General features: G+C 37.4%; 1 protein-coding gene across 5 annotated transcripts in view; it reads right to left on the bottom strand.

The window, feature by feature from the left end:
* Positions 1 to 21481, bottom strand: part of LOC132280203 (calmodulin-interacting protein 111-like) — a 41797-nt gene extending 20316 nt beyond the window's left edge. For 3 of the 5 annotated variants that reach the window (XR_009471546.1, XM_059782399.1, XM_059782443.1), the window contains exons 1-5: positions 21268 to 21481; positions 20057 to 20382; positions 13215 to 13373; positions 10042 to 10928; positions 8477 to 8681 (exon numbers count right to left, since the gene is read on the bottom strand). Coding sequence is in view for 4 of the 5 variants with exons in the window: in XM_059782399.1 (XP_059638382.1) it covers positions 8477 to 8681; positions 10042 to 10928; positions 13215 to 13373; positions 20057 to 20356 (1551 nt within the window). In the remaining variant the exon portion in view is untranslated. The remainder of the gene's footprint in view (positions 1 to 8476; positions 8682 to 10041; positions 10929 to 13214; positions 13374 to 20056; positions 20383 to 21267) is intronic. The other 2 variants (XM_059782434.1, XM_059782439.1) reach the window with 2 other exon arrangements.
* Positions 21482 to 22211: the final 730 nt, after the last annotated feature.

Genomic DNA, 22211 nt, shown 5'->3' with positions numbered 1-22211 from the left:
CTTTTGGAATGACATTCTGATCGGGTAAGGGCTCACCTGTTGATTGTTCCGTCGCATTTCTTTTGTAACTGAAGCTAGAAACAGACTTTTTAGTCCTCAACTTCTATGCATTTTCTATTTAGCATTGACAATATTTAAACTAACCCATTAAATGCTCTTTCAAGTGGCAGCATTTCTATGGTTCAACCTGAACTTCTGACCATTTAGAAAAATGATAGGGGTTCTCTTTCACCGCAACCAGAGATAGTTCAGATGTGGATTGACAACTCAATGGGACACTGTACTAGGCTTCTATTGCTAAAATCTATATAGTATACTATTTACTTCAATGTAACATAATCATTATTAAGGTTCATACGTCTTAATGATATCATTTAGTACTATTATATCACATATGATAAAAATTATAACTTAAAAAATAAATTTAAAATAACTAAATTTTTATTTTAAAAATAGTAGGGATAAAAATAACTTGGACTGTCAATATCTTTGCATTGATGGTGTTACCCAAACAATGAAGAGAGAGAGATAAGGCGGGAGGGGGGGAGCAGGGGTGAATTAAGTCTTTTAGGCAAGCTTAGCAACCTTTTGATTTGGGGCTAATACTTGTAGCACAGAACAGAGAATAACAATAGAGTGTTTGGTGTGCTAATAGAGTATGTATTTGGGTGCTCAACAGTTTGTGCACAAATAGAGTATGAAAACTAAGTGCTTGGTGTGCAAACATAGTGAGGCAGCTTGGTGCTTGGTGTGCAAACAGAGTGATTCCCAAATCACTATCTCACTTCTCGCTTCACGGGTGGAGAAGAAACCTTTACACTCTTCTTTCACGGGTAGAAGAGAACCTTTACAATTGCTCCGCGAGCAACCCTTGCCAAGTGAGCAGCAACCAAGACTTCAAGAAGGTTACACCAACCTTTTGTTCTCTCTCTCTCAAGATATTACAATTTTTAGCTCAACAATAGTGTCCCTTTTTCTGGACAGATAATACAAGTAAAGCTCACTACAAAATTCTCTCAATAGAAAGATATACAATGAAGCTCTTTTGTTTTATAGAGTAATAGATGCAGTAAGTGATTGAAGAATTGAAGTCTGAGATTTCTCTAAGATTTTCCCCCAAAAACTGTTTTAGCTTTTTGAAAAGATTTCAATTAAAGTGCTCAAAAACTTTTTTCAAAACTTTTTCAATAGATATTTACAGTGATGCTCAAATGGACGAGGGAGCCTTGTATTTATAGTCTCAGCATATAATCTAGCTGTTAGAGTACTATTGAGACTGTTTGGAAACATGTCTAAATGGAAGGTCATGAGTTTCTATACTTTTCTTGTGTCCATTGTCACGCAAACGTCTGTTCTTCTACAAGTAGACGTCTTGCTGGCTTAACCTGAGATTTTGAACTCTCAGCAGTTGGCCAACTCAACAAGGGGACATTTGTTGTGGAGCTAGCAGACGTCCTGTGACCAGTACCTGGTACTTTCATGCTTATCCACTGTCACAACCACGACACAAGGATAAGGACGACTTATTCAAACAAGCAATGTCCCTTTTCATTTTCAAATTTGAATTAAAGCATTTTGGCGCTGAAAGTGAAACCAAGTGACCCCAAATGACTTCCTTGCCCTTTTTCATGAAAATCATTCTAAGTTTATGGGCTGAGCCATTTCTCCTTAAGGAACTTGAAAACATTTAATTTATCTTTTAAGCTTTATTGAAGACTTGATGGAGGAATCAGTGGAGGAAAATCTTTCAGTAATTGATGTTGTTTCCTATAATTGAAGATTTGGTGTTACTAGTGGAATCAGTGGAGAAAAATCCTCCATGTTCCCTATTTTCTATCCATTCTCATAATCTCTTCTCCTATATAAAGGAGCCTCCACCATTGTATTGTGTGTGAATTAAGAGGGTATTATAGAAGTGATTTAGCTCTTTGGACTCAACCACGTAATATCTGTGTGTTCTACTTGTTTTATTTATCTCTTCACTTCCGTTTTATGCTTTACAACATGGTATCAGAGCCTAATTTCTCTTCCTAGGTTCGAACCCCTATTTTGGGGTATTCCCTTAGCATCTGAAATGTTGCTAAGGGTTTCTTGGTGGCTGCCAGCTTGTTCGGCAGTATTGTTCTTCGCCTTTGCCGTGTCTCCGGCAGTTTTTATTGACTTGTTTGGGCTACCGGTGTGTTCGGTAGCATTGTCTTCGTCTTTGCCGTGTCTCCGACAGTTTTAACCAACTTGTTTGGGCTGTCAGTGTGTTCGGTAGCATTGTTCTCACCTTTGCCGTGTCTCCGGCAATTTTTGTTGACTTGTTTGGGCTGTTGGTGTGTTCGGTAGCATTGTTCTTCAACTTCTCTCTTCTCTCTTCATCATTCACACTCGTTGTTACTCGTCATCTCAATGGACAAGTTGGACATTCATGCTCCAACTTGAGGGGGAGTATTGAAGATTTAATGGAGGAAAATCTTTCAGTAATTGATGTTGTTTCCTATTATTAAAGATTTGGTGTTACTAGAGGAATCAGTGGAGAAAAATCCTCCATGTTTCCTTCCATTAAATCTTCAATACTCCCCCTCAAGTTGGAGCGTGAATGTCCAACTTGCCATTGAGATAACGAGTAACAACAAGTGTGAATGATGTAGAGAGAAGACGAAGAACAATGCAACAGAACACACAGACAGCCCAAACAAGTCAATAAAAACTACCAGAGACACGGCAAAGGCGAGGACAATGCTACCGAACACCCCGGCAGCCCAAACAAGTAGATAAAAACTGCCGGAGACACGGCAAAGACGAAGACAACATATGTTTTATGCTTTACAACATGGTATCAGAGCCTAATTTCTCTTCCTAGGTTCGGACCCCTATTTTGGGGTATTCCCTTAGCATCTAAAATGTTGGTAAGTGTTTCTCGGTGGCTGTCGGTTTGTTCGGCAGTATTGTTCTTCGCCTTTGCCATGTCTTCGGCAGTTTTTATTGACTTATTTGGGCTGTCTTTGTGTTCGGTACCATTGTCTTCGTCTTTGTTGTGTCTCCGACAGTTTTTATCAACTAGTTTGGGCTGCCGGTGTGTTCAGTAGCATTGTCCTCGCCTTTGCTGTGTCTCCGGCAGTTTTTGTTGACTTGTTTGGGCTGTGGGTGTGTTCGGTAGCATTGTTCTTCGTATTCTCTCTTCATCATTCACACTTGTTGTTACTCGTCATCTCAATGGCAAGTTAGACATTCTTGCTCCAACTTGAGGGAGAGTATTGAAGATTAAATGGAGGAAAATCTTTCAGTAATTGTTGTTGTTTCCTATTATTGAAGATTTGGTGTTACTAGAGGAATCAATGGAGAAAAATCCTCCATGTTTCCTCCATTAAATCTTCAATACTCCCCCTCAAGTTGGAGCATGAATGTCCAACTTGTCATCTTGAGATGACGAGTAACAAGTGTGAATGATATAGAGAGAAGACAAAGAACAATGCTATTGAACACACCGACAACCTAAATAAGTCAACAAAAACTGTCGGAGACACGATAAAGGCAAGAACAATGCTACCGAACACACCAGCAGCCCAAACAAGTTGATAAAAACTGCCAGAGACACGGCAAAGTCGAAGACAAGTGGTATCAGACGAAGACAAGTGGCTCTAATACCATGTTTTATGCTTTACAACATGGTATCAGAGCCTAATTTTTCTTCCTAGGTTCAAACCCCTATTTTGAGGTATTCCCTTAGCATCTGAAATGTTGCTAAGGGTTTCTCGGTGGCTGCCGGTTTATTCAGCAGTATTGTTCTTCGCCTTTGTCGTGTCTCCGGCAGTTTTTATCGACTTGTTTAGACTGCTGGTGTGTTCGGTAGCATTGTCTTTATCTTTGTCTTTGTCGTGTCTCCGGCAGTTTTTTTTTTTTTTTTGATAAGTAATAATAAATTAAAAAGGGCGTTCAATAAGGGAACGCGTCCTGTGGACAAAGGAACCGGGGTTCAAGGCCCCAAAGAATCCAGAAAAGAAATTAAATCAACAGAAGAGGAACACGAACTTCTGTTCACATAACAAAAAAGAGAGCGAATAATAAAAAGTTTCAGTGTCGCTGTAGACGACTCCTTCCCTTCAAACATTCTACTATTTCGCTCCTTCCAGATACACCACCAAATACAATGTGGTACAGATCTCCAATAAGCACAAACGCTCCTACTCACACGACAACTTCTCCAAGTATGAATTAGCTCCCTAGTAGAACGTGGCATTACCCAACACATGCCAAATAGGCCAAGAATGAGATTCCAACAATCGCGCGCTACAAAGCAATGCATTAGGAGATGATCGACTGACTCCCCATTCTGCTTACATAAACAGCACTAATTAACAAGAAAATTTCCCCTTTTCCTCAGATTATCGATCGTCAGAATCTTTCCCCAAATAGCAGTCCATACAAAGAATGCCACCCAGTAGGGACCATGGAGCACCAAATAATCTTCCAAGGAAAATCATAGGATGCAAAATTAGACAGACAGAAAAACAAGGACCTAACTGTAAAATGCCCGTGAGAGGAGGGAATCCAATTCAAACTGTCAAAACCCCTACCAATTCCTTCTTGCCGATACAATTGATCCAAGAAAATGCTCACCTCTTCCAACTCCCAATCCTAAAATAAACGCCGAAAATGAACATTCCACGTAATCCCACTATTATCAAGATGATAACAGTTAGCAACTATGGCATGTTTATCAACTGCAATACTATATAACCTGGGAAATGTACGACATAAAGGCTGGTTCCCACACCAAAGATCATCCCAAAAGCGGACACAGCTACCATCCCGAACTCTGAATCTGATATGAAAGGAAAAGGCATCCCATCCTTGTCGAATGGATTTCCACGCCCCAACTCCTCCCGCAATAGAAACCGGACGTGTAGTCCAACCACCAACATTTTCCCCATACCTGCAAGACACTAATTTGCGCCAAGGACGATGTCTTTCCTTCCCGTATCTCCACAACCACTTACGCAAAAGAGCTTTATTAGAAGGGATCAATCGTCTAATACCAAGACCCCCCAACTTTATAGGCTTGCAAACTTGCTCCCATCTAACAATATGATACTTGAACTCATCTCCCCTACCTCCCCAAAGGAAATTCCTTTGAATTTGTTCGATTCTATCAACAACGGAGCATGGAATTTGGAACTTCATCAACTTGTTTGGGCTGCCGGTGTGTTCGGTAGCATTATCCTCATCTTTGTTGTGTGTCCGGCAGTTTTTGTTGACATGTTTGGGTTGTCGGTGTGTTTGGTAGCATTGTTCTTCGTCTTCTCTCTTCTCTCTTCATTATTCACACTTCTTGTTACTCATCATCTCAATGGCAAGTTGGACATTCATGCTCCAACTTGAGGGGGAGTATTGAAGATTTAATGAAGGAATCAGTGGAGGAAAATCTTTCAGTAATTGATGTTGTTTCCTATTAGTGAAGATTTGGTGTTACTAGAGGAATCAGTGGAGAAAAATCCTCTATGTTTCCTATTTTCTAATTCTTTCCGTTTTCATAATTTCTTCTCCTATATAAAGGAGCCTCCACCATTGTATTGTGTATGATTTGAGAGAGTGTTATAAAAGTGATGTAGCCCTTTGGGCTCAACTACGTAATATCTGTGCATTCTACTTGTTTTATTTATCTCTTCGCTTCCCTTTTATGCTTTACAACAAGCTTAGGTCCATATTTTAATCCCTAAGGGTTGAGCTTTGAATCAACATGCGACATATTACTTTACACAGATTCTAGCTCTCACCAAACCCTTAGCCCCATGGTCTTGAACTTGATCTTCAACTTGAGTTCCACCGTCCAGAGCTTGATCCAAATGTAAGCTGGTGTAATTAGTCCATGGATATACTTAGTACTTGAGTTTGTATAATATCCTGAAATGGATCATGCTATTAAAATCTCATACTAATAGGTTGTTAACATCAAAATTACCAAGATGCGCTTTGGCTTGAAACCATGCGGTCAATAGATGGAATGTTCATTAAATTAAGGTTTCCACTTAAAGCTCCGCTAAATTAACAAATTGTCTTTGGGTTATCTCCATTTATTATAGGAACTCATCTTATGTTTTAAAACATGTACAGTATCCGCGTCAGACACTCAAACATTGGTATGGACTGTGCAAAACATATTTAGTTGAACATGAACCTAATAGAGCATATCAAATAATTCAATTTTATTACATTATTGCTTCAAAACAAGTGAAATGGCTACGTTTAACACTATGTTACATAAAACAGTATTTCACTCTAAAACATAACAAATAAATAATATGAATATTTAGCAGTCTCCCTGTGTCCTATTTTGGAATTTGATACATCCAATGCTTGAACATATATCCGAGTTCATGTAACATAGAACTCATCCCAACCCGAGTGATTCACTCACTAAATTACATGAACAACTCCACTTCAGCAACTAAAACTAGAAGCTAGAAAACTTGGCATGATCCGTACAACTTGTTTTGTCATCATTCCAAACCCCGCAAAGAAATGTCAACACAAGACAATGTAATATACAAAATCAGTGTAACTAGAACCCAAAACGGACTACGAGTGACGGTAAGCCTTTTCATCTATAAAAGCCTTTTCATCTATAAGGTGAGACCAATCAACTGGACAACTCACAGAGTGCACTCAAATATCTAAACCCAAAATCAAACCAATTATTCAAAGTCAGCTCAAGCAACCCACCAAATTGATCCGATGGAACTCAAGCACATGCATAGACTAACACTACTTTCAAGTCTTACCAAGAGCTTGAACATCGTTTCACCCATTAACAACAGTGTTGCCTCTCTTAAAAGAAAAGGGGGACAAAAAAAAAAAAAAAAAGGAGAGACTAGAAGTGGAGTGGGATTAGGTTTACCTTATGAAATAGCCCAAAACAAAGAAAACAAAATAAAAAAAGGCATCATGAGCTTGCATTTCATGCAGGCTGGTAGATTTTAGCCATATTTTGCCTCCTCTTGCCATAAGATATCAAATATTACTTACAACAGTTGAAACAAGAAACAAAAATAATAGATAAAGAGAAAGTAAGGAGGAACTGTGATATTTTTCAATTCGTTACTCTATTATTCATTTGAGACTCTGCACATGTAATAATATCCATAGAAGGTTCAACTCAATTCAACAAAGAATTTTTCCCAAATAGTAAGGGTTTGCCAAATGAATCCTATCTTTCCATTCTGATCTATCTGAAGCCATAATCTCAGTGAGACCACATGTTTCATATCATTCCTTACTAACTCTACCCATGTTAATGTTTGTCTCCCCCTTCCCTTAGCATTATCCTCAATGTAGACCACATCACTCTTCCAAACTGGCGCATTTAGGTCTTCGTTGAGCGTGTCCCTAAACATCTTAATTGATTCTCTCTCATTTTATCTCCAATTTGTGCTACTTCCCTTAGCATTATCAACATTCTCATTTCCGCCATACACACTTCATATATATTTTTTTTGTAAGTAGTACTTGTATAAAAAAGCGTTCAAAAGGGGAACACAGCCCTTAGAAGCCCACCATACACACTTCATATGGATGTTGTTTCTTAATTGTGTAACATCTCCCATAAAGAACGGCTAGTGTAACAGCCCTCACCCTACCCAACACAATAGTGTCCGCTTTTGGCTCCCCCGGGCCAGACTTCCCAGGAGGTCACCTATCCTGGTACTACTCCTGCATAAGCATGCTTAACTGCAGAGTTCTAATAGGTTCATGGCTATCACGGCTTTAAAACGCGTTATGTCATAAAAGGGTGTTGAACCTACATATAGCACTTCGCCTTCGCCTTCCCCAGTCGGTGTGGGTGGGATCATGACACCCGTAACCTGCCAGTGCAGTAGCTCGCCCAGTGTCTCGCAACCGCCCACATCACCGCCGCCCACAAAGGTCGTCACAGCTAGTTTAATAACTATTTTATAGAACTTTCCTTTCAATCTTAGCAAGACTAGATGCACTCCTCCATTTAACCCATCCTGCCTTGATTCTATGATTAACATCATCTCTGATTTTCAATTGATCATAAAACAATTGAGCCTAAAAAACAGAAGCATTCACTTTTTAATACATCTTGATCCTCAATTTTCATTGCACCCTATAATCAAAGCTAACAAACATAAATAATAACTCCTTTTAGTTCAAGTTTCTTTGTGCAAAATGAAGCTCATAACTAGTGGATCATCTTCCTCGGTGAGTCTAGAAATTATTGTCAACACCTTAGAAATTATTATGATCTATATGGTTAAGGTTCATTGTTGTCAGACTTCCGTCAAACAACCATGCATATAATAAAACAAAAACTTCTATTGGAATAAGATCACTACATTTAACAAATTAATGTATCATTTTGTCAGCCAAATGATTAATATATTAAAAAAAAAAAAATGCATAATTAGTATTCAAAAAGGGAAACTGAATATTTTCTTAGATTTTGGACCATCTAGGAAAGAAATCTAACCACGGCAGGTGCAGCACGGCTTGCTGAATTGAAGACCTCATGCAATGCTTGCTCACTTTCTCCATAATATTGACTAACAATTTCAGGTCCATTCACAGAGAATAGGTTGATGCCAGCATCATGGGCACATTGTCGAGCCAAAGAAGTCTTTCCAGTGCCAGGTGGACCATGAATAAGCACTCCCTTTGTAGGCCGTAAACCGAACCTAATACAGTTGGAAGAAAAATAAGAATATAATGCTAAATAAGCTAAACAATAGGTAAATGTTTTTTGTTTGAATGCATTTAATTACTGGATTGTAAATTCAGAGCAGGAAATTGATTAACTTGCAGCTAGTCACATAAAATCAAAATTAAACTGAGAATACAAGGGCGAATGGCATAAAAGCATCTAATCAATCTGTCTGGTTCAATATTTTAATGTTCATGTTCAAAGGGCCAAATCAACTAGCTTACTTTTCCAAAAACCATGTTTAATAACAGATAACCTACAGAAACTATTCTGAAAATTGAAGTGCTATACTGTACAACTGATCCACAAATAAATAATGATTTATAAAAATTGGGTAAGTTACAGAAACCCCTCCTGAACTATAAGCAAACTACAGATAACCCCTGAACTACCATTTTTGTTTTTTGAAAAGTAACCCCCTGCACTACCGTTTTAGCAAGAAACTCCCAACTTTCCTAAAAGTTTGCTATTCAGCCCCTGCCGTCGAGGGAAATGGACATAATAGCGATCATGTGCCAGGCACACGACTTTTCAGTTCTGAAATCACTAATATGACCTTTGTTATTCACTTAAATGCCCTTGGATACTTTTTTTAAACCATATAGCAACCAATTTGTGTAAATGGTTATAGAAAAGGAGTCTTCCGTTTAATCCATATACAAACCCAAGTTTTAGCTCCATATACCAAATGCTTCAATCCTTTTGTAAGCAAATGGATTTCTCTACCCCACTCCTCCCTCCTCCACCCTCCTTCTCCCTCTCCACCCCATTGTGGCCCAGAATTGGTGTCGGGTCGCAACGACCCAACAACCCTTTTTTTTTTTGTACTCCCTTGTAGCCCGATAAATAAGGGCGCTTATTAGGGTTTGGAGTGGGATGATTGAGACACTGAAAATCGCAGAGAAAGAGAGTGAGAGCGAGAGCTAGGGTTTGGGGGCTAAAACTTGTAATCTCCTATTTTTTTGCATAGTAAAAACTTTCACCGGATCTCCACCATGGATGTAGGCTTTGTCGAACCACGCTAAATCTTTATGTTCTTTATGTGCGGTGTAATTACATTCCTGTCGTGTTTCTTGATTTGTTCTTGAGTTCGTTGTGTTTGTCGTAATAGTTTATATATTGACACTATCTATATGGCGGTATTTCTTCTCATATAACTTCAGGAATTGTTGAATTACCCACAGAGCAATTATGATAGTATGAGTTCCACCTATCCTAAAAGTCATAAAAATAAAGAAGGAAGAATAACTTTGCTCATTTTATTCACCAAACTATGTAATTGACAAGATCAACGTTGCAAGTAATCAATGGCAATATGGTGTTTTGTAGCATACCTTGATAGAGTGCACTTCCCTGATGAGGAAATTATATCCTTCAAAATTGCATATTCTTTAGATAAACCACCCAATTTTAAAAGGTCCATGTTAGCTTTGATATCCTTGCATTCAAGCTCCACACATTGTGAATCTTTCTTATGTGGAGTTGCCAATGCTGAATGCGGCGGTGAGCATATATACACTTTTGTCGCATGGTCTATAAAAAAAGCATCATTCACATGATCTATTATATCAGGAGCTCGAAAGAACATATCAAGTTTACTTTCATCTGTCAGATCCTGATTAGTACTATTTGCTGAAACTGCATTAGCAGCTACAACCTGCAAAATGCAGAGCTTCGAAAGTATTGGGATGGTTACAATATTTCCAAAGAGTAGAGTACGCGAGAATAACCATGAAGTAGCGCAGGTCTGTATAAGTTTCTTTGCGCTTTCATCCTCTAATACTTCTCTTATATCAAATGAATCCAATGACATCCCATATGGATTGGGTGAATTTGATACAGATTCTTCACATCTTGGTGAAGATCGTTGACTAGTATTAGGTGAACTAAGTCTTGACTGAGAGAACAATGGTGTCTTGGGGGATGAAACCTTTCCATTTTCAACTCGACCACGGGCTGCTTCGGCAGGAAAATCATTGTGAGGCAACAGAGAACACTTCACTGTAAATCCACTCTCTGAAGAAACTAGCTCTAAGTATAACTCCTTGCACTTGTATAATGAGAGGCAATTAAATGCTGTGCTATGCAGCTTGTCATTCTCATTTACAAGATCCTTTACAGGTTGACATTGAATAGGAAATACAAACATGACCCTGCCTAAAGAAGGACGACCCAATGTACATGAAAGGTTTGACGACAATCGAACTCCATCCTTCAGAACCTGCCAAGAAAACAATCTCAAGTTATATACAGATCCACGCCCTATTATGTAATGGATCTTTATCTTGTAAAAAGTAGCAATATTAACAACAATTAGTACAACAAAAAAAAAAATTGTAATTTACATGCAAATAAAAGCAGATAAATAAGCCCATAAATGGATGATATAAGAAACTGAAAATCAGTAGGTCAAAGCTTCACATTAAAAAGAAAAGTAAAAATCTTCTCTCAACAACAGCCCCAAAAATGTATGGAATAGATAAATTTTATTTTATATGTAGTAAAGCATTTGAAAAGGGTAGGTGTGGAAGATCCATAACATAGAGCATAAGGCTGACAACAATAAGAGAATTTAAAAATTTATCAATAATTTCCATGTTGCATGAAATTCAAAAATCAAACACCTCTAGAAATATCAACCCAAGAGTGTCACAGCCGCCAAATGGTACTTCACATAAATGAAAATATTTGGAGACCCCTCAAATTTACTTCTCCTTTCTGTACCTCTATTTTGGGAACATGCTGAGTCTATTTTCAATTAAAAACAGAAAAGCATCAGCAAACTAAACCATCTTAATTAAGTAACAAAGACAACTACGATTGATACAGGAACAATAAAATTAATGTGGAAAAGTTAGGAACCCTTAGTTAAAGTGACAAGAACCTTCACACCTACGTTTGCTTTCAATTGCTTCATGTTGAAAGAGTAAAGATGGGATGTGTGCGTGCGTGTGCATGCATGCGTGTGTAAGAGAGAGAGAGAGAGAGAGAGAGAAAGAGAGAGAAGCCAGGCACCAAGAAATTTTTACTTGCAGGGGCCAAATAAGTAATATGAAAATATGAAGTGAAATATTATTCTCACAATATAATGTTTGAAAGTAGATCCAAGAAGATTATTCATAAATCAAAAATATTCCATAATTAACTAATTGCATAATGCCAACAAGAAGGAAAAGACTAAACAGTGGACATGTACTGAATGAAAAAATGATATGATGCTAAATGGTTCCACATTAAATTTTAAGCACTTACTAAAATACTCCATTTCACTAGCAACAAAGAGCAGACCAGGTAGGATATTCCGAAAGGTCGTTCAAAATTTTCTTACAAGGAAGGAAGGGATACCATTACTGGATGTTATAGTTTCTACAATGATTAAACCATTTATCCCCCACATCAATTTTTTTTTAATCAACTTCACTATCAACCATAGTTGTTAGAGTCTCAAGGCGCACTAAGGCGTTATGGAGCCTAAGCGCAAGGCGCAGTGTAATTAATTAAAACAAAGGCATTCACATTTATTCATTTGGTGGCAGGGAAGTATCATTAATCCCTTTTCGAAAATCAGCACACCACAATGGCATTCACATTTATTTCAGGATATATACTGTTACTTTAAGAGTTAAAACAACCATTTAGCACCAAAGCTCTCTTCAACTGAAAATATGAAAAATACAAAAGCCTACAAAAGGAATGCTACTGTGCAAGATTTGGAGGGCAAACCCACCCCGACCTTGCCCCATGAGAGGCAGAACCATCTCAGACCATGATCCTGAAAGCTACAGAGATAATGGGTAACTCTCAATTCTTGACTCTATTTTGAATGATAAATAATAGAGCTGAAATGGAGCAATTTCATCAATTAAACCACCAAAGTTGTCAACAAGGCACCTTTTCCACAAAATTCAAATTACTCCCGTCACCGAGAAAAGCTATAAAAGGCACACAAGTTTGTTTTTTTTCAAGTATGAACTTATACCGTAATATACATGTGTATATTAATACTGGACGCATAGACAGTAAATCTATGGAGACTCGGGACAGAACAACTAAAATCATAACCAATGCAGGGTGGTATACATATTCCATGCTCGTTGCTATTGTGTTGACTTGAGTACCCATGACAACCCAAACCACCAAGATCCAAAAGGCCAAAGAACTTTACCAACAAAACAATCCAACCAATGACGAAATATGCACAACTTCAGTAATACAGATCCCACGGGCTACAACTTCACTCATAGTACTTTGCGGAAAAACCCCCAATTTGACCACTATGTTAAACATTATCTTGATCAAAGAGAGACCTTTTTTTGTCAGGACTTATATTTTTTAACCTGCAGAAGATTAATAATCCATGTGTACTTTAAGCAGGATCATTACACTAACCTAAATGTTCCTGAAATTATTGCATGCAATTTGTCTTCCTAAGTTTTTAAACCATTAGTAGTAGTATAGTACTAAGAACAAAATAAGGTAAGACAGTATGTGTTTGTCTTATTCAAACCTTACAGGAAGGAAAAACAGTAGCTAGAGCAAAGTAGTTCCCCACTTGATCAACCATTTTATCCCCAGAACCAAGCCCAGAATGTCTTGAAAATTCATCTGCTAATGGAATGAGAGGGACGTCACTTGAAAATTTATTTCTTGAAGAAGCAAGTGAGACCTGTCAATCAATCCATACAATCATCATCAAAAATATAAAATTTAAGATTATGCAACGGAATGATAACTTATTAAAACTCTGAAAAGAGATACACCTGACAATTGAAACAATCAAAGAAAAACTACCAAAATAAAAGGCAGTGAAGAGGAAAATGCTTTTTCCTGAGACTGCTCCACTTCGGAGAAGGCAATTCCCCTATGCCATATTTTGGCCTTGCATTGAGCATGCATGGTCTAAGGAGGAACTCTTGTTCTGCACTTTTTGACAAGATTCACTCCAAAATCTCTGCTTGGAACACTCATCTTCTCTCTCTAGCTCATAAGGTTGAGTTGGTGAGGACAGTGGTGTGTGCTATTGTGCATTATTGGAGTTCAGCTTTTTCTATGCCTGCATCTATTGTTCAGCTTATTAACAGGAAGATTAAGAATTTTACCTGGGGAAGCTCTGATTCTGCTAAGAAGTTACATTTCTTGAAGTGGAGTAAAGTCTCTTCTCCTAGAAAGGAGGGAGAGTTTGGCCTGAGAAAGATCTCTGAGTTGTATTTGGCTGCCAAATGCTGTCTTGCTTGGGACTATCTTCTACGTAAGAATTGGATATGGGTTGCATGGATGAGATCCAAGTATACTGCTGGTGTATCCTTCAGGAATTGTACATTGGCTAGCTCACATTCTCTAGTATGGAAATACATTCTTTCTACTAGAGAACTGCTAGCTGAAAATATCACATGCAGGATTGGGAATGGAGACTTGATTAAGTTGTTTAATGATCCTAGGTGTTCTGGATTATCTCTGGAGCAAAGATGGGGTCACAAAATCTTCAGGCTGTTGCCTTTTTATAGGTCTGCTTCTCTGAATGTTTTAATTTTACATGGGGCATGGAATTTATCTTTATTAGATTCTGATGAACTTCAGAATTTGAGACAATTTTTCTCCACTGTTCACTTATACAGCTCTGGACAAGACTGTCTTTTGTGGAGTAGTGGTAACTTTTCCTTCAAGAGAGCTTGGGAGAAATGCATAATGCAAAACTCTGAGGTGCAGGGGGCTGAGCTAGTATGGAAAATGGGGAGACCTGGAAGTTCATTCACGGTTTGCCTCATTTTTCCATGACAAGCTTCCCTCTCTTTTCAATATCAGAGGAGACATTTGTGCATTCCTTCTATATGCCATAACTGTTTTCATGGAGATGACAAGGGATCACTTGTTTCTCCAATGAGTATGCTAACGCATTGTGGCAATTGTTTAATAATCTGCTGCTATGGGATATGCCAAGAATCCAGAACTTTTTGTAATTGGCTGACTGATTTTCTAGCTCATTTAGACCTCATTCAGTGAAAGGTAAAGTAGGCAAAATGCTGTTCACTGCTGGTCTTCTTGCTATGTGGGTTAAGAGGAATGCAAGACTGCACAAGGACTCTAGAAGAGAAGCTGCTGATTTAGCTAGGGGAGTCTTCTTTGAGGTGATTGAGGCTCCAAGCTAAGACTGGAGGATATATGCTTATTTGTATAATCATCTTTTTGTTTTATTTGCAGGAGTAGGTATGCCTACTTTTAACCTTCTGAATTTGTTATTTTAGAGGGTGTGCCCTCTGTGGTATTTGTAACTTTATTGTATTCTTTTTGTCTCAATAAAATTTCAACCATTCAGGGTTAAAAAAAAAAAAGAGGAAAAAACAATAACAATCTTCAAAAATAGAAAGGACCCGACCTTTTCTCCTAAACAAGAAATAATAAACAAGGAAAGATTCCTCACAAGCAAAGAGAGAAATAGGTAAAGGTGTACAAAAATAGAAAAATAAAAGAGTTTTCTAGTCGGGTGGTGCAAACCAATGAGGAATTATGCCCTTTGTTAAATTTGGATGTGCAAATATAAAATATAAATCAAGAATAAGTGGAAGATGGAAAACACAGAGATTTACATGGTTCGGCACTAAGGCCTTCATCCACGGACAAAGAGCCACAAAGGGCTACATTTCTATTATTCAGATCTGTATATTGCTTGAGCACAAAAAGCCTATATATATGCATGGTAAAGATAAGAATATATGGAAGGTGTACAATAGTCGAGGGAGGCACCATGATTGGTGGAGGATTTTACTCCAAGATTATATAGAAATATTTATATATTTCAACACCCTCTAGTCCCTACCTTTGCCTTGCATAGTATTCATCTTAAAATCCAAGCAATAAAACAATCAAAACACTAACTTAATTAAAAAGCATTCTTGAAGTAATGGCAATATATCTATATATAGGCATTGAAACTTCAATACACCGGAACACCCTTCCCCCTGCTCAAAGGCTTTGACATAAACTTCCCCATTGCTGACTACTTTAGTAGATTCTACTTGCCTTGCTGAACTTGTGAAAGCAAAGACAACAGAGAAATCATAGAATCTTAAAACCAGCCAATAAATTAATCTTAAACTTTAATATGCATCCTACCCCATGGTGGCAAAAAGGCGGGGTTCAATCAATGAGGCTAATGATCTGCGCCAAACAAGAGTAAACTGATTTTCCTCTATCTCAAGTGATGTAATAAAGGTATATGTGGAAAAGTAACATGTTGCACATTGCATTTCAACACAAACAAGATGTTCCCAGTCTCTTATGATAGAATAAAGGGCGTCTGATGTGCGGAAAAGACAGCAACTCCATAAAATCAAAATACTGGGCATAATTTTATATAGTTGGCCAAGTGAATGTCACAAATGACATTTATATTTATTCATTTATATATGGGAGGCGATTTACACTCCACTATTCAACAAATGCTCAGACATTATTGTCCTGGTAGAGAACGGTGGAAGCAGCCTTTTAAAGATTATACAAGGTGTGGCAAGGAGGGCTCAAAGGCTCAAGGTTTAATTTGGTACGTTCTAGATGAAGTGGGTCCACTTGGAGTCTTGCATAATTAGGGGGTTCAGTCAAATTGCATTATTTTGCTAAATTGCATCAATTAAGTTATTTGTTACTTTTATTATGCTAGAGTCAACTTTTGATTACCTGAATTATAGGGTATCCAAGGGTTATCAGTTGTTATAGAAAGGATACTATGTAACTTTGATTACTCAGTCCATGAATGCATAAAAAAATATCTTTTGAGGTTTCTTTGTGAGTGATTCACAAATTCTGAATTTGTGAGGCCTTCTCTAGGTGTGATGCCTAGGCCCATTGGAGTGATTTCAATAGGCTCATTTGTTATTTTCAGATCCTTTCTTTCTAGTTTCTACTAACAACTCTTGAACCATAGCTTTGTTTATCTGAATTTCCAACCCACAACTCTTATTTGCTTTCTTCTATTCGATCTATTCTTGTCCTGCATCAGTTTTTGGTATCAAAGTCTAAGTAGACATGATGTTTACTCGATCGGGCAATGAAAGATTAGATCATAATCAGAAGACTTAGTTGCTGGTACAATTTCTGGAACAATTTAAAGGGCTGAATACTCGATGCAGTGAGATAGAAGCCCAAATTTCGCAGCCTTGTAACAAATCGGTAGCCATTGAACAAGAAACTGTATTCAGCACTAACAATGGCAGAAAGCAGGAGCAACAACAGCCTTTAAACTCTCAGCAAAGGTGTAATTTGAAAGCTGATTCACCACTGTATCCTGGGTTGGAGTTTCCAAGAAATTCATTAGAAGAGAATCATCACGAACTCCATGATGCCGTTGGATCCAAAGAAGTCAAGTGATGGACCGTGCAGCACACCAACACCAACAATGCTGCCAAATGGTGGATCAAATCCATCTTTCTATAACATGCCTGATCTTTAAGGAAAGGGTAGGATGACTAGCAAGGATAATGAGAACAACACTGATCATCGGGAAGAGGATGAAGAGAATGTTTCCTCCAACTCCGTTGTGAGGCACATCCTTGAAGACCCTAAAGTTGAAGACGAAGATAGGTGGCACACAACTATTTTTCAGATCCAAGTACATTGTGGGAACCAAGCTCGGAAACCTATTATTGATGGCGATGGCTGCACAAGTGTTGTCTCCGCAGCCCCGGTTGAGCACCTAAAATTTTCAAGCCAACCACGTTTACAACTGTTCAAAGTGGCTTGGATAAATGAATACAGCATGCCCATGGCAAAGGTTCATGATGTTGGGAGGTTTGAGGCTGCTACAGAGTCTGCAATCTCTCTTCACAAGACTTTTGTCGTTCAGGAATCCAGAGTACGTGTGTCAGCACTTCCCAATTTGGTTGAGGTCCTTTCCAAAGCTCTCAAGAACCCCATGGAGTTGGATGGGTTTAAAAAGTGTCGCAATCAGGATGGTGCAGCTGTTACTGCATTGGCTGGTGCAAGTGTCGGAAAGGAGAATAACACCAGGCCACCCAGAGACAAAAAGGTTGTTGGTCATTCTGCAGATGGTAAGGGAGACTATAATGTCCCAGAGCCAATGGAACCACATCCTATGCTACGTTTGGTGTGCAGGAATGGAATGGAATGCAAGTTAGAATGGAATGGAATGCAAGTCACAATAGAATGAGAATAAGAATGGAATGGAATGGTCATTCTCATTCTATTGTTTGGTTGCAAATATGAAATTTGTAGAAATGAACTAATGTAGAATTTAGAAAAGTGTGAATTTCAAATTAAATTCTCCAAAATACCCTTGTTAGTGAGAATGGGAACGGAATGGTCATTCTCATTCTATTGTTTGATTGCAAATATGAAATTTGTAGGAATGAACTAATGTAAAATTTAGAAAAGTATGAATTTCAAATTAAATTCTCCAAAATACCCCTGTTAGTGACAAAATAACATTCTTATATAATTGTTTTTTAAATAAATGGATGTGGTGGTTGATGGTGATGAAGGTGGAAAGCGGTAGTGGTGTAGGTGGTTGCGTTGGAAGGCCACGGGCCGACGGCGGTGGTGGCAGAAGGCAGCAAGGTGTTGGTAGAAGGCAGTGGGTAATGGTGGAAGGCGTCAGTGGTGTAGGTGATGATGGTGGAAGGCAATGGCGGTGGCAGTGGTGTGGTGGTGGTGGACGAGGACAGTGGTGGCGATGGTGGAAGGCAGTGGAGGTTACTTTCATTTTGCTAGAGTCAACTTTTGATTACCTAAATTATAGGGTAATCCAAGGGTCATCAGTTGTTATAAAAGGATACTACGTAACTCTGATTACTCAAACAATGAATGAATAAAAAAAATATCTTTTGAGATTTCTTTGTGAGTGCTTCACAAATACTAAAGGTGTGAGGCCTTCCCTAGGTCTGATGCCTAGGCCCGGTTGGAGTGATTCCAATAGGCTCCTTTGTTATTTACATATTCTTTCTTTCGAGTTTCTACTAACAACTCTTGAACCATAGCTTTGTTTATCTGAATTTCCAACCCACAACTCTTATTTGCTCTCTTCTATTTGAGTATGTTCTTGTCCTACATCATGTCCCTAACTTCATATATGAAGAAATCAAACATCAATGAGATTAGGAACACATTTCTAATTTCCTCTTTTTAAAAAAAGAAAAAAGAGGAGAGTGCATATGTCGAAAAGTAGAGTGCGGATATTGCCTCCCTATATATAATGTTCATTATACAGTTTTGTCCCGCCATTTTATTTGTATATATTTATTCATCTATTTATATAAATATATGTATGAGCAAAACCATAGGAGTTCAAACAAGTAGTCAAACATGTCTATCATGTGAAAGAGGAATTAGACATGCGAATTCTCAATATTTAGAAAAATTCGAACTATAACAGGACACAGTCACATAGACACCATGATAATTTATAATAATCACCCCACCAAAAACTATCAATCTTTCCTTCTCGGCAATATCATGAACTTGTAGAAAAAAACTTTGAAAAGCAAAATAAGTTCTTGCAAAAGCTTTTAGGAGGCGGGTGAAAAAAACATTCTATGTTTTGATGAATATAATAGGCTTTGAATTTAGATATATATATACACACATGTATATAGCAGATCTCAAATAGTTAAGAAATCTTTGTGGAGTTGTATCTTTGGAATAGAACTCTATCGTCATCATTATCAGTATTGCTTACAAAACTAAAATAAAATTCTACCAAATATTTCAAAATTTATACTTATCAAAAATATATATATATTTCAAAATTTATTGAATTTTGAGGAGTACTGCATCTCAGAATGAGTATTGTTATTATGATATAATTGCTTCTTTTTCCTGATTATTAAGAAGTTCAGAGATAAAGTCACTAGTTTACCATTTCCTCCAGATGCATCTTTTTAAAATTTGAAAGACAATAAGGCACTAAGCTCCCAAATAGGCACTATATGGAAGAGCTACATCTCGACTACTTTCCTTAAAGAGACATGAACATTTTGGTCCCAAAACCTATTTTTGGAATTAAAAAAATCAAACATTGAGCTACTTTTTGGTTCCAAACCCATCTTTAGATACAAATGATGCAATTGCTGCAGTTTAATAACTGAAGGATCACTTTTTGGCTAGAAAATGTAGTGATCCGATTCCATACAAATTGTAGATTTCTTTTGAGTAAGTTTTTCCCTACCACGTTCTATTTTATTTCTACATAAAATCATGTCAAAGTCAAACCTAAGCTGAAATCATAAATGGGATGTCCAAAACCTAGCAAATTAAATCCGTGATAGCAATTCCAATGATATTTGGGATGAAATTCAACAGTAGTAGATAGTTGAACAGTAAAAATGAGAAGCTGTGAAGTACCGATACGATGGAACCGGGAGCAAGGGAAAAGGCAACCATAGAAGACTCTGAAAGCCACATCTTACATCCTTTGGACTCAGCCTCAATATCTGTGATATGGCCAATAAAAGCTGATCTGCCGATCAGAGAAGGGAATTTGCTTGAAGCTTCCTCAAGAGAAAAAAGGAGATTCTCTTCACTAAGTTGTGAAACTGGGACAGGCATCGCAGATGATGAACTACAGGGAGATGGAGACGCAGTCTGGTCAGAATGTGAGAGTTTTGATGCTGTCTTTGAATGCTTCTTGGTCTTTGAAGGCATTTTCCTCTACCTCACTTGTTACTTTTCTGCCCTCAAAAAATAAAGATATTAGAAACATGCCAAAGACAGTGAAACTTGAGGGAAGAGCAATAATTAAATGATGAAAATCAACAGCAGCAAATGATATTAACCATTGAAGGAAAGTGGAAAAAAGATAGACTAGTGGAACAACAATAACTAGTAAAAGGTTTTATTTGTCTGGTGTATCTATAGCAAACGCCAAACATAAAAAACAAAACCATGTTCTTGTAAAGGCATTTTTAAATTGGTAAGCCATGTATATATTCCAATGTTCAAAAGCAACATGCTTCGCCATTTAATAATTTACATTATATCAGATGAAATGTGTGTGTACTGCGTATATATTGGGATCTTATTGAGATTACAAGCTTGATTTTTAAAGTGAAGATATTCTAGATGATGATTGCTGTCAGCAATGTCATCATCTGAATTCCGTAATAGTATCCCCTGCTAGCTTCTTCCTAGACCAAGCTGTTGACCCTCCGCCCAAAGCAAAGGTGCTTTCCGAGAGAGGAGGTCAAAACGGTAGGGGCGTCGGACCTAATCCATCTCTTTCGGCCACATTGAACTCATAAATCACTCTTGCTGCTGGTACCGTTCCCTTTAGGGAACCAACTACCGACATATATAAATATTTGATCCAAAATTCTAGAATTGCCGTTGTGATGATTCAGATTATTTCTGAAACAAAATATTATTACCCGATAAATGAATTCAAGACATAGCAGCAACGCAGGTAATCATCAAAAATCATTCATTACCCAAAAATCACATACTTTGGTCATCCCATATTTTATGACCCGATTAAATACATGGAAGGTTATTGTGTAGATGAAATTACAATAACTATAAAAGAAGCACGAAACAACAATAGAAAATAGAGAGATTACCCTTTGCTCTGTTCGTTGGAGATTACAGTCTTTCCTTCCTCAGTAATCAGTTCCTTGTGCTCTCTGCTCTGTTCGTTGTTCTGCAACTTCTGACCTTGGTTGGGTTGGGATGGAATGATATAATAATTTAAACCCTTTGCAAGGGTTTTAAAAGCCTAACCGGAACGATTGGGTCGGACTCAATCGAAACCGGAACGATTGGCTCTGTCCTCTTTCCATTATCGTTGGCCCACTTCGTCAAATTGAGCATTTTAGGTTGTCCGTAGGTGGCAATTTAAATCCAAATCTATTAAAGGTTCAAATTTGTCCTTTAAAATTAAATTATTTGGGTATTCAAATTTAAGGAAGTGAGTCAATGAATAAAAAATGAATACACATCTAATTCAATCATAATGATAGGTTAATAGTGATACCCATCTTACTCCTTTCAAACAAAATCCTCTTTTCTCTTTACAGTAATCATCATTTTCAACTTGTTATTGAAGAGAGAAAATTAGAGAGATAATCTTAATAAGTTTAAACAAAACATTCATTTATATTTTTTTGGATAAAATTTTCATATGTTACCGATTAAGGCTCCTTTTTTTATATACATGATATTTTCTCTTCCTCTTTTTACTCTTTCTTACATTATTTCTCACTCTCTATTTTTTTCTCTCATCTTGGTTTCTCTCTCTATATTAGGCCGGTGTTTTTTTTTTTAATTTTTTTTTTTTTTTTTTTTTTTTTTGCCTATGGATTGGGCTTACTTTTATTGACACATGTTCAAATATTTCAAATAAAAAAATAAAAATAAAAAACTGAATATTTATCCATCTAATTATTAAATATAAGAAAATGGATATTTACCAACTAATTAAAACTCCTACTTATAACAGTGAAATATATATATACATATACATATAATTAATAATATTAAGGATTTTTACACATAAATGGGCTTA

The sequence above is a fragment of the Cornus florida genome, unplaced genomic scaffold (assembly GCF_030987335.1).
Source record: "Cornus florida cultivar Cherokee Brave unplaced genomic scaffold, ASM3098733v1 CherokeeBrave_3.0.0_Hap2_Chr01, whole genome shotgun sequence".
Lineage (NCBI taxonomy): Eukaryota > Viridiplantae > Streptophyta > Magnoliopsida > Cornales > Cornaceae > Cornus > Cornus florida.
This window is presented reverse-complemented; position numbering and strand designations above follow the sequence as displayed.